Below are 12,262 nucleotides of genomic sequence, written 5' to 3' on the forward strand. Positions count from 1 at the left end.
TTCTGCATTTATTGCTTCACTGCATTTTTTTTAACTGAGGTTGGTATTTCAAATAATAGTAGTCACCATTTCAGCATAGTATCAAGCAACTTTATGGTTTTCTGTCTGAGGTGAAAGGGTGAGTGAAGTAGTCTAAATATAATTCAAAGACAGTACTGATTAAACCATAAACCAGAAACAATGTGTCTGTCCTTTACAGCTCCTAGCACAGGTAAGAGACTCAAGCAATAAAGATTGAAACAGTCATTCATGGTCATTTCAAAGTGTCCTCAGTTATCATTGGTTATTTACTAAGGGCTATTGGATTGCTTTCTCCCCAGGTTTTGGGAGACCGATGGGCCAGCATATGTCGATGGACAGAGGATCGCTGGGTTCTTCTACAAGATATCCTTTTTAAATGGCAACGATTTACCAAAGAACAGGTGGGTCGCAGTAGGAAACTGTGTGTTAAAAACAAATAAGTATCTTTGCACTTCACCAGTTAACTTGTGAATATTCTTACAAAAGATTTTTTTCCCCCAGTCCCTGTTTGACACGTGGCTCTCTGAAAAAGAAAGTGCAGTAAACAATATTCATACCACTGGCTTTAAGGATCAGAATGAAATGTTATCTAGTCTTCGGAAGCTGGCTGTAGTATTGCTTATTTTTAATCTTTTATTAAAAACAGTAATCCATTTTTAATAGTCATTTCTGCTCTCTCTCTCTCTCTCTCTCTCTCTCTCTCTTCTCTCTCTCTCTCTCTCATCTTAAACCAGATGTTCAGTTTGAAATTTTCACATTATTTTGTTTACACAAAAAATTTCTTAAAATATGTAGTGTCACCTTTTTTTATATTATGGAAGAGACAACTACACTAATATCTTCAGTTATTATTGTTTGATTTAATTCAGTTTAACAAATATTTATTAAGAAAAGATTTAACAAACATGTATTAAGGATACAAACAAACTGATTTCTGACCTCAAAGAACTTAACATATTACTAGGAGTGAATGTTATATGTACATAAGGAGTACATTTACATGCATACATACATACATATAATACATAGTATATATTTTGTTATTCAGTCATTCCTGTCCTGACCAAGTCTTTGTGATCCCATCTGAGGTTTTCTTAGCAAAGATATTAGAGTGGTTTACCATTTCCTTATCCAGCTCATTGTACAGATAAGGAGATAGAGGTAAACAGAGTTAAGTGATTTGACCAGGGTCACACAGCTAGTAAGTATCTGAGGCTAGATTTTTGCTCAGAAAGATGAGTCTTCCTGACTCCAGGCCTGGCACTATGCACTGCCCCTCCTACCTGCCCCTACTTAGTACACAGTAATATATGTGTGTGTGTGTATATGCATATATACATATAATTACACAGTAGTATGAATGTTATATAGTATGAATACACATTCATATTACTGCATACTGTGTATGTATATACACACACATATATATGCATATATGTGTATATACACACACAAATATATGTTTATATATAATCTAGGCATGGGTGGGGAACCTGTGGCCCTCTAGGCTGTCAAGTGCAGCCCTTTGACTGACTGCAAACTTCACAGAACAAATCCCCTAGGGGTTCCCCACCCCTTATCTAGAAGTATATATTCTAGAATATATACTAATATATTCTCTAGAGTATCCAGAAGAAAATTATTGAATTATGTAAAGTGACCCAAAGTAATTTCATGTGGGAGAGAACATGAACAGTTAGGGGCAATTAAGAAAGGTTTCACATTGGAGATAGCATCTGAGTTGTGTTATGAAGGAAGTTAAGGATTTTAAAAAGACAGATGTGGAAAGTAAGTGTGAAATGTGAGGAATCACTTATAAAATGGCATAAAGTTTGGGGCAAAACTACATTACCTGATGTTAGAGGGAGGCCTAACACCTGTTAATTCAGCTTTAATTTGGGATGAAATGAGGCATGCACAAGTTGTTAGCTTCCCTGGATGCAGCTCCACATGGAAACATTTCTTTGTGTGGAAATATCCTCAGAAATCCACCAAGTCAAAGTGGCCTAGACTCCATGTGGGTGGAATATCTATGTCCTTAGGAAAAAGAAGGAAACTGGTAGAAAACTGCTTCATAAAAGACGAAGACCAACTGAGTCCCAGAAATAGCTTTTTTGCTTTTTAGGGAAAACTTATCTCTACTGGCTGGACATGATTTCTACCTATCACATTTGGGAAATACGCTGTGCAGTTAGCAAGCCGTTCAACCTCTCACTGCCTTCTAGGAACTTGCTGAAACTAAAATTTGCAGGGGTACTTCTAATATGCATTAGCAGAGGAAGTTTTCTCAACAGCAGGTTTTTCTTCTTGTTGTTTTAAATAGATCAACGACACCACAGATGCAGCTCCCTCCCCAAAATAGTAGTAATGTGGTATACAGTGAAATCTCACTATACTTGTAAATGGTGAAATCTACACAACTAATGAATAAGTATATTTTAATGTCACCTATGTGCCCAACATTTTGCTATGTACTTTAGGAAAATAAGAAATATTTGTCAAGTAGCCTTTAATCTGGTTGTATCCAGCATTATGACAATGCTTAGATGATCAGGGGTATATTAAAGTAGAAAATCCAGTACTTGGTCCCAAGGAACTTTTGGTATAATTCAGAAGGCAACAAGAACCAATTAAAGAACAAAAATGAAAAGGAAGAAGCAATGTGAAGCAGATAACTTGAAATAAGAGTCCAAAATACAGAAAGATTACTAGAGATTGGGATATCTGAGGAAGGCTGTATCAAATAAGTAAAATGTGATCTGGGTATTAAAGGATACCTAGATTTGGATAAGCAGAGAAGGGATGATTTTCTAGGTACAATTTTAGGAACAATATTGATGATTTAGGCATAATGTATATAATTCTTTTCATTTAAAGTTTTAAATCTTTTTTTTTCCTCCATGAATTTCTGCAATCTTTTAGATAAATGCAATCTGTTATAAAATTAGTGGTTTTTTAACACCCTCTATCCACTTCTTCACTGTCCTTATATATACATACTTTGACATATACACATACTTTGAATCAAGGACTTAAGAAACCAAGTAGACTTTCATTTTTTTATCCATGATTTCTATGTGAATGGAATGTTTTATATGGCACTTGAAAACATAATGTGGTTATATGATGCAAAAAAATAACTTTTAGAGTTTTAGGCTATTCCTTATCTTTATTAATAATATAAATGAACTTACCTCACTGATTTTCCTTTAAAATTTTAGTTTTTAATGGGTGGAAACACTATAACAATGGTAGATCTGAGTTTCTAGTTTTTTTGTTATAACATTTTTGTTATGCTATAATTCATAGTCAGTTTGTGATAGTAGTTTTCCATCACACAGGTACCTCATTGGTGCTAATCAATGAATGAATGAATGAAGCATTTTTAAATTCTTACTGTGTGCAGAGCACTGTGCTAAGCACTAGGGGTACAAATAGATAAGATAGTGCCTGCTCTCAAAGAGCTCACATTCTAATGGAAGAGAAAAAAAAAACACAGAATGTTTCAACTGGAAAGGCCTCGTGATCCTTAGGGCACAAAGGAAAAGTAGATGGTAATGCCTCTTCTTTAATGCCATTTCTACCGATAAAAATCATATTAGTTTCTGATGTTGAACCACTTGACATTGGAATGGAAGCATTGCTGCTCTAAACAATCTTGAGTTCAGGAACCCCTGGCTGTCTCTATCAAGGGCTTATGGGAGATGGTGGTCAAGATGATGATGGTTTGATCCTCCTGGTTCCCACTGCCTACTGTCTCTCCCTCAAGGTGCTTCAGCTATGGTGGCCTACCTATCCCATAAGTGATAATTGGTTGACAGTTGCTGGGCACGATTAGCCCCTTGTTGACAGGAGCTGCCTCCCCAGACAAGGTAATAAGGCCTATGGTGGAAGCAGGACTGGTGTTCTGCTCTTACCCTCCAGTTACTTGCAGTAGGCCAAGTAGCTATTGCTAGTGGTAATAAAAGTGTTTAGTCCCTTCTCAACAGTGATTTCTCCGCTCAGTGATGGCAATGGGGGCTGGGCTGGAAATAGTTCTGGAGAATGCTACTACTCCCAATACTGCTTTTGGGCTCAGGGTTCTGGGCTTTCTCCATCAGGGTCAGAGGGTAGAGAATGATCAAGGAGGTATCTAGAAGAATGAGGAATCCAGCGCTTAGGAACTGGAAGCAACTTGTCCAAAACAACTAAAAGCATATTTATAAAGTTAAGATCAGAATTCTGAAAAAAAACTTTAAAGTACATTGTTTTAGACATTCTTTATCTTTGATAATTGTTAAGTAAACCTTAACTTTTCCCTCTATTTTGTATTTAGAGATTAGAATTTCTGTAACCTTCTTTAGCCTCGTCATCTATTTTTTTTTCAGCTTTTTGGCATCAAAAATCTTTAAGTTATTTTATGAAGCAATTGAACAAATAATTCGCAGGGTGATGTTTGAATGTCATTTAGAATGGATGCAAATTAGAAAAATCAACATATTTTGGCATAATAGGATTATGAAAATATCAGGGTATTTGAGAGCATAGAAAAATCATGATCATGTGACAAGTGTAAAAGACTCACGTGGCAATGGTTAGAGCACTAGTCCTGGAGTCAGAAAGACCTAAATTCAAATCTTTTTTTTTTTACCTTGTAAGTTCTAGTCATTTATTCTCTCCTTTAAATTTATAACATGAAGTATAATTTCAACAAAGACAACATATCAGAAGTATAGTTTGGAATTATAATTATATAGTTGGATAAAAACTTTCCATTAGTTAACATAGTGGAAAAAACTTGAGTATCTGAGGAAGTTATTCAGGCAGTACTTTCTTTTTTAAAAATTTTGTTATTAATTTATTTTTATTTATCAACAATGACTTCCATAGGCTTTTGAGTTTTAAATTTTTCTCCCCCTCACTCCCCACCTGCTTCCCCAAGACAGCGTGCAATCTGATATAGGCTATACATATACATTCCTACTAAACATATTTTCACATTAGTCATGTTGTAAGGAAGAATTAGAACAATAGAAGGAACCACAAGAAAGAGGAAACAAAACAAAACAGAAGAAAAGAAATAGCAAAAAGTATGCTTCACTTTTCATTCAAACTCCATAGTTCTTTCTTTAGATGTGGATATCATTTTCCATCATGAGACTTTTGGATCCTTTCATTGCTGAGAAGGGCTAAGTCTAGCAAAGTTAGTCATTGCACAATGTGACTGTTACTGTGTACAATGTTCTGGTTCTGCTCATTTCACTCAGCATCAGTCCATACAAGTCTTTCCAGGTTTTTCTAAAGTCCGCCTCCTCCTTATTTCTTATAGCACAATAGTATGCCATTATATTCATATACTAAATTCAGATCTTACCTCAGTACCTCATTTATTTTCATGACAACTTGGAGAGTAAGTTCTATAATTATCCATATTTTACATATAAGGAAACTGAGGCAGGGAGAAGTTAAGTTACTTTACCAGGGTCACACAGTGTCAGCCTGATTTGGTATTGTTATTATTTAATGTGTATATGGCACCTATTATGTGACAATACTGTGCTAAACACTTTTCAAATATTATGTCGTTTGATCCACACAAAAACCCTGGGAGGTAGGTAGGTGCTACTATTATCCCCATTTTACGTTTGAGGAAACTGAAGCAAACAGAGGTTCAGGCTAAGTGACTTACTAGTGTCACATAGCAAATAAATATTTGAGGGTGGTTTTGAATCCAGGTCTTCCTGACTCTAGGTGCAGTGCTCTATACACTGTGACCCCTAGCTGTTTTGTCAATAAAATCAGGATTAATAACAAAATAAAATCCATTTTTTCATGATGAGGGCAATTGGGATTAAGCAATTTGCCCAGAGTCACACAGCTAGTGAGTATTATCTGTCTCAGGCCGGATTTGAACTCAGATCCGCATGACTCCAGGGCCGGTGCTCTATCCACTGTGCCACCTAGCTGTTTCCTATAAAATACATTTCTAACATTGTCTCATGATTATTACATTATTACATATGTAAGCAAGTGACTATTGCCTTTTCTTTAGCAGAGATAATAGTGTTTTATGACAATGCATCTTTACAAATTTCTCATTGAGTTTAATACAGGTAATTTGCTTACATGAATAAGAAATTTGATGTAATGACAGATGATGTGATTCCCTAAGACTATGGAACCATAGATCTTAGGGAACCTTTAGAATAGCTATTCCAACCCCTCATTTTACAGTGATGAGACTGAAATTAATAGAGGTTAAGTAAATTATCCAAGGTCAAACAGGTAATAAGTGGCCCAATTACAATTGGATTCTAGGAACTTTAACTCCAAATTCAGTCCTTTCTCTGTACTCGGCTGATCACACTAACAATTGAATTGAACATTAGGTAATTATGCAAAGTTAAAATTAACACAATAAAATGTAAGTGCACATACAATTTGAAAGAAAATAGAATGTGGGCTAGCAACTATTCTCTCTTTTCATAATATGATGCATATTGGGAAGTATAAAGGGCAATTTCCATTGTGATTGATGTGATAATGCAGATTACACTTCTAGCAGGGAAAGTCTAGAATATTCCTGTTATTACAGAAGATGATCTTAAGAAATGATCCCTGGGGCGGAGCCAAGATGGCGGAGTGAAAGGAGTGGCTTGCTTGAGCTGTCCCCCAAACCCCTCCAAATACTCATAAAAAATGGCTCTAAACAAATTCTGAAGCAGCAGAACCCACAAAAAGACAGAGTGAAACAAATTTCCAGCCCAAGACAACCTGGATGATTGATCAGAAAGGTGTATCGCGGGCTGGGAGTGCAGCACAGCGCGGCGTGGGCGCGCAGGCCACAGAAAACCTGGAGCAGGCCTCAGAGGACTGAATCACTGGCAGCTGTGGAGATTTCCAGACTCCTCAATCCACGAATGTCAAAGACAACTTAGAAGGTCAGTGGGAAAAGTCTGCTTCTGTCCGTGCTGAGAGAGGAAGGCGGGGTCTCAGCTCCATTCCCCAAGAGCCTGGTCCTGGGGGGGCAGCTGCTTCCTGAGCTTCAGCCCACAGACTGAAGGGGAATCCATTGGCTGATCAGAGAGGGACTGCAGGATCTGTTTGCCAGTGCTGAGGCAGGAATCTCTTGCCTTGCCCGTGTGTGGATCGGGGTCACAGTTCTGGGCGGCAGTGCTGGGGTGAGGAGGAACGCTGGCATGGTGGAGCTTTAGTGGCTGTGGAGAGAAACCCCTCCTCACAGTTATGGGACAGAAAGGAATACTTGTGGTCACAGGCCAGGAAAGGAGTAAACACCTCGCCCCTTATCATACCACCTTGGAAGAACTGAAAATTTACAGGTCCCTACAAGTATCTCTGAAAACAGCTACACAAACCCCTGAAACTTGGGACAGTACACTCTCCACATTGGAAGCAGACTCTTACGTTAACAAGGAGTTTAAAACTCAAGTAATTGTCTGGTATCATGAGCAAGCAGCGCAAAAAGAGTCAGACTCTATTATCTTTGGTGAAAAAGAAGATCAAAATATACAACCAGAAGAAGACAACAAAGTCAAAGCTCCTACATCCAAAGCCTCCAAGAAAAATATGAATCAGTCCCAGGCCTTGGAAGAGCTCAAAAGGGATTTTGAGAAGCAAGTAAGGGAAGTAGAGGAAAAACTGGGAAGAGAAATGAGAGTGATGCAAGAAAATCATGAAAAACAAGTCAACAGCTTGCTAAAGGAGACCCAAAAAATACTGAAGAAAATAACACTTTAAAAAACAGCCTAACCCAAATGGCAAAAGAGGTCCAAAAAGCCAATGAGGAGAAAAATGCCCTAAAAAGAAAAATTGGCCAAATGGAAAAGGAAGTCCAAAAGATTACTGAAGAAAATACTTCCTTAAAAATTAGAATAGAGCAATTGGAAGACAGTGACTTTATGAGAAATCAAGACACTGTAAAACAAATCCAAAAGAATGAAAAATTAGAAAACAATGTGAAATATCTCATTGGAAAAACAACTGACCTGGAAAATAGATCCAGGAGAGAGAATTTAAAAATTATTGGACTATCTGAAAGCCATGATCAAAAAAAGAGCCTAGACATCATCTTTCAAGAAATTATCAAGGAAAACTGCCCTGATATTTTAGAACAGAGGGCCAAATAGAAATTGAAAGAATCCATCGATCTCCCCCTGAAAGAGATCCCCAAAGAGTTCCCAGGTCAAGGAGAAAATATTACAAGCTGCCAGAAAGAAACAATTCAAGTACTGTGGAAACACAATCAGGATAACACAAGATTTAGCAGCTTCTACATTAAAGGACCGCAGGGCATGGAATATAATATTCCAGAGGGCAAAGGAGATAGGATTACAACCAAGAATCACCTACCCAGCAAAATTGAGTATAATCCTTCAGGGGAAAAAATGGTCATTCAGTGAAATAGAGGACTTTCAAGCATTCCTGATGAAAAGACCAGAGCTAAACAGAAAATTTGACTTTCAAATACAGGACTCCAGTGGAACATGAAGAGGTAAACAGGAAAGAGAAATCATAAGAGACTTATTAAGATTGAACTGTTTACATTCCTGCATAGAAAGATGATATTTGTAACTCATGAGAACTTTGTCAGTATTAGGGTAGTTGAAGGAAAAAAATTATGTATGTGTATATAGATAGATAGAGGGCACAGGGTGAGTTGAAGATTAAGGGGTCATATCTGGAGAATAAAATTAAGGGATGAGAGAGGATGATACTCGGAGAAGAAAGGGAGAGGTAGAATGGGGTAAATTATCTCACAAAAAAAAACAGAAAAGAAAAGTCTCTCACAGTGGAGGGGAAACAGGGGAAGGTGAGAGGGAATGAGGGAATCTTATTCTCATAGGATTTGGCTTAAGGAGAGAATAACATACACATTCAGTTGGTTATGGAAATCTATCTTACCCTGCAGGAAAATAGGGAGAAGGGGACAAGAGAGCAGGGGGTGACAAAGAGGGAGGGCAGATTGGGAAAGAGGGTAATCAGAAGGAAATACTTCTGAGGAGGGACAGGGTCAAAAGAAAGAATAGAATAAATGGGAGGGCAGGACAGGATTAAGGGAAATAGAGTTAGTTTTTTACAACATGTCTACTAAGGAAGTGTTTTGCATAACTGCACATGTACAACCTATATTGAGTTGCTTGCCTTTTCAATGAGGATGGGTGGGGGAGGAAGGGAGAACATTTGGAACTCAAAGTTTTAAAAACACATGTTTTAAAAAAATGTTTTCACATGCAACTGGGAAATAAGAAATACAGGAAATGGGGTACAGAAGTCTATCCTGCTCTACAGGAAAATAGAAGGGGAAGGGGATAAGAGAAGGGAGGGGGGAGAGATAGAAGAGAAGGCAGACCAGGGGAAGGGGTATTCAGAATGCATGCCATCTTGGGGTGGGGGGAAGGGTGAGAAATTTGGAACTCAAAAACTTGTGGAAGTGAATATTGAAAACTAAAAAATAAATGAATTCATGTTAAGAGAAAAAAAAAAAGAACACAGAATGTCAAAGCTGGGAGGGCCCTTAGAACACAGGATGTCAGGGCTGGGAGGGGCCTTGGCTCTGTATTCTCTATGCCAAAGACATCAAACACAAGGCCCATGGGCTACTTGCCCAAACCAGATTAAAATGTAATTGGAAAATATTTAAAATAAATACAATGAAAATACAATAAAACATATATGAGATTACAAAAAAAAAGAAAAGAAATGATCCCTAAGAACTCCGTCCCAACTGTCTTCTTTTATCTTTTCTTGTATACCAACCAATGTAACCATATTTTTACCCTTTTTTTCAAACTCTGGTAGAATTTGTTCTCCTCCTTCGGCAAAGCTGCTTCCTCAACATGATAGTTCAAGACCCACATGTCTAAGGAAGTTTTCTCTCCTCAACGCCAACTGTTGTTGAAAGAATATCCTAATCCCTTTCCAATGCAAGTTAGTCTTTCCTTCAGTTATCGCAGATGTTCCACGATTGCCTGAGTCAGCCCACCTGCTCTGCTCTTGTTGCTCAGTAGTGTCCCACTCTTCATGACCCCATTTGAGTTTCATTTTTATTTTTTTTGCAAGGATATTAGAGTGCTTTGCCATTTCCTTCTCCAGCTCTTTTTACAGATGAGGAAACTGAAGCAAACAGGGATATGTGACCTGCCCAGAGTCACACAGCTTGTAAGTGTTTGAAGCCAGATTAGTCACAAGGATGATTCTTCCTGACTCCAGGCCCAGCGCTCTATCTGTCAACTGTAACTCCCTCTGCCCTGCTTACCTGGTGTCATTCCACATGGGGGTGAGTGAGGCTGCAAGTGCTATTGTATCCTTGTTGAATAGCCTTTCTATATTATAGCTAAATAAACCTCATTTTCCTAATTATTGAATAACCTACAAATGTCTTATTTTATCCCATCATTAAGCCTGAACTAACAGAGTGTCAGTCTGAGTGGGGTCTGTCCCTAATGCCAACTATTTATCAAGTTCTCAGAATTTTACTTGCCCTTGTCTGCTATTTGAATAGTCTTGCAATAGTAATTATGGTTATGACACTACAATAGAGTCGCTCTGAGTTGCAGTGATCATCACAGGTCATACAATTCAACTCATACCAGAAACATGAATTACCTTCTATAGCCTTCCTGAAAAGTAACTACCCAGAATCTACTGAAAGACTTCCAGTATTTTAAAATTCACTTGTTATTTGTATCTTTTATGGCAAAGCTTAAATGGAAAGGAGGTTTTAACTTTTATTGAACTGAGATCTGTATCCAAGTAGCTTTCATCCATTGACATGAGTTCTGCCCTACTAGGGCAAGCAGAATAAGTTTTTCTACATGAGAGTATTTCAAAATGCTGAAAACAAAAACAGTATTTTCCCTACAGCTTATATTCCACTGGATAAATATCCCTAGATTTTTTTTAATCTTCACATAAAATGGTTTGGAGTCTTCCTACCATCCAGGTCCTTATCTGGATATATTAAAATGAAATCACTTAAAAGCTTTTTGTAAACCTAACAGCACATAGACATTTCAGCTATTAGTATTATTTGCATATGTAGCCTAAAGTGTGAATTGGCCCAGGCCCCAAACTGAAGATATTAGATTGTTTGGAACAGTAGGACTAACACCTCTCTCCTCTGAATAGTGAACAGTGAATATAAGTATAAGTATTGCTGTAAGTATAAGATTGCTTTGTCTTTTTTGGCTGCCACTTCATGATGTTGCCTTAGAATTATCAGGACTCAGTTGCCATGCTTAAGGAACTAATAATAACAATTATGATATAAGTAACAATAGCTGGCATTGATGTGGTACTTTAAGGTTTTCAGATTTCTTTGCCTAGATTTTTCATTTGATTCTCATAACCACACTGTGTTGAAGGTCTTCATTTTACAGATGAGAAAAAGGAAGAGAAGGTCACTTGCCCCTGGTCATATATCTCATGTTCAAAATGAGACTTGAACCGACAGTTTTCTGTCTCTTAATATAACGTTCTCACTGTAGCTTACCATGAGGAAGAAGCTGGCTGTCGGAAAAGAACATAATCCAAGAGAATAACCAGAATCTTGTGCAGGAAGTTTGAGCCAAAAATATGCTCATTCTAACACTGAGATCAGAAGAGTGTCAGGTCATGGGCTCTGGTCTTAGATTGAAGAAAACCTGGTATAGAAGATAGGTAATTTAGTTTGGTGAAAATATTGTATTTTGGGGCCAGGGAGGGCATGTAGTAGTATGAGGTAAAGCTAGGACAGTAGAGAAATCCCTGCTAATTTTCACTAATTAAATGGACATAGCAATTTGTTAGGGGATATGTGAATTGCTTTAGAAATAGGAACAATGACCTCAGAAATCTGAAATGAAAGAACATCTAGAATTAGGCAACAGCTAATGTCAGTAATAAAATCTTTGCAAATTTTAGCACATACATTTATTTTATAAATCTACATATGATTTAACACTTAGCTATATATGAATAGCCATAAATTATTTGGAAAAATCAATTAACTGAGTTTGGCAAGAAGATCAGCAAATTGTACATTGACCACCATCTCTAGCCAAATTCTGTTCTTACCTTTTTTTCTTTAAATCCGAAATACTTTCTTTCTTTCTTTCTTTTTTTATTCTTAGGTATATACATGTTAAACTCTGAAAAGATTTTTACATGTGACAGAAAATTGGCTGCTAAGATAATTGTTTAACTATTTCACAGAGGAATTCTGTGGAATTTCTAACTCTATCCCTGTTCACCTGGGGAAAAT

At 37.2% G+C, this 12,262-nt stretch overlaps 1 protein-coding gene across 1 annotated transcript in view; it reads left to right on the forward strand.

Moving 5' to 3' along the window:
• The window catches only part of DMD (dystrophin), a 1,828,382-nt gene that overhangs the window by 241,609 nt on the left and 1,574,511 nt on the right, over positions 1-12,262 (forward strand). The window contains 2 exon segments of the mRNA XM_078146592.1: positions 321-422; positions 523-630. Of these exon segments, the coding sequence (XP_078002718.1) occupies positions 321-422; positions 523-630 (210 nt within the window).

Source organism: Phascolarctos cinereus, unplaced genomic scaffold (genome assembly GCF_003287225.1).
Source record: "Phascolarctos cinereus isolate Bilbo 61053 unplaced genomic scaffold, phaCin_HiC Scaffold_726;HRSCAF=1367, whole genome shotgun sequence".
Taxonomy (NCBI): Eukaryota; Metazoa; Chordata; class Mammalia; order Diprotodontia; family Phascolarctidae; genus Phascolarctos; species Phascolarctos cinereus.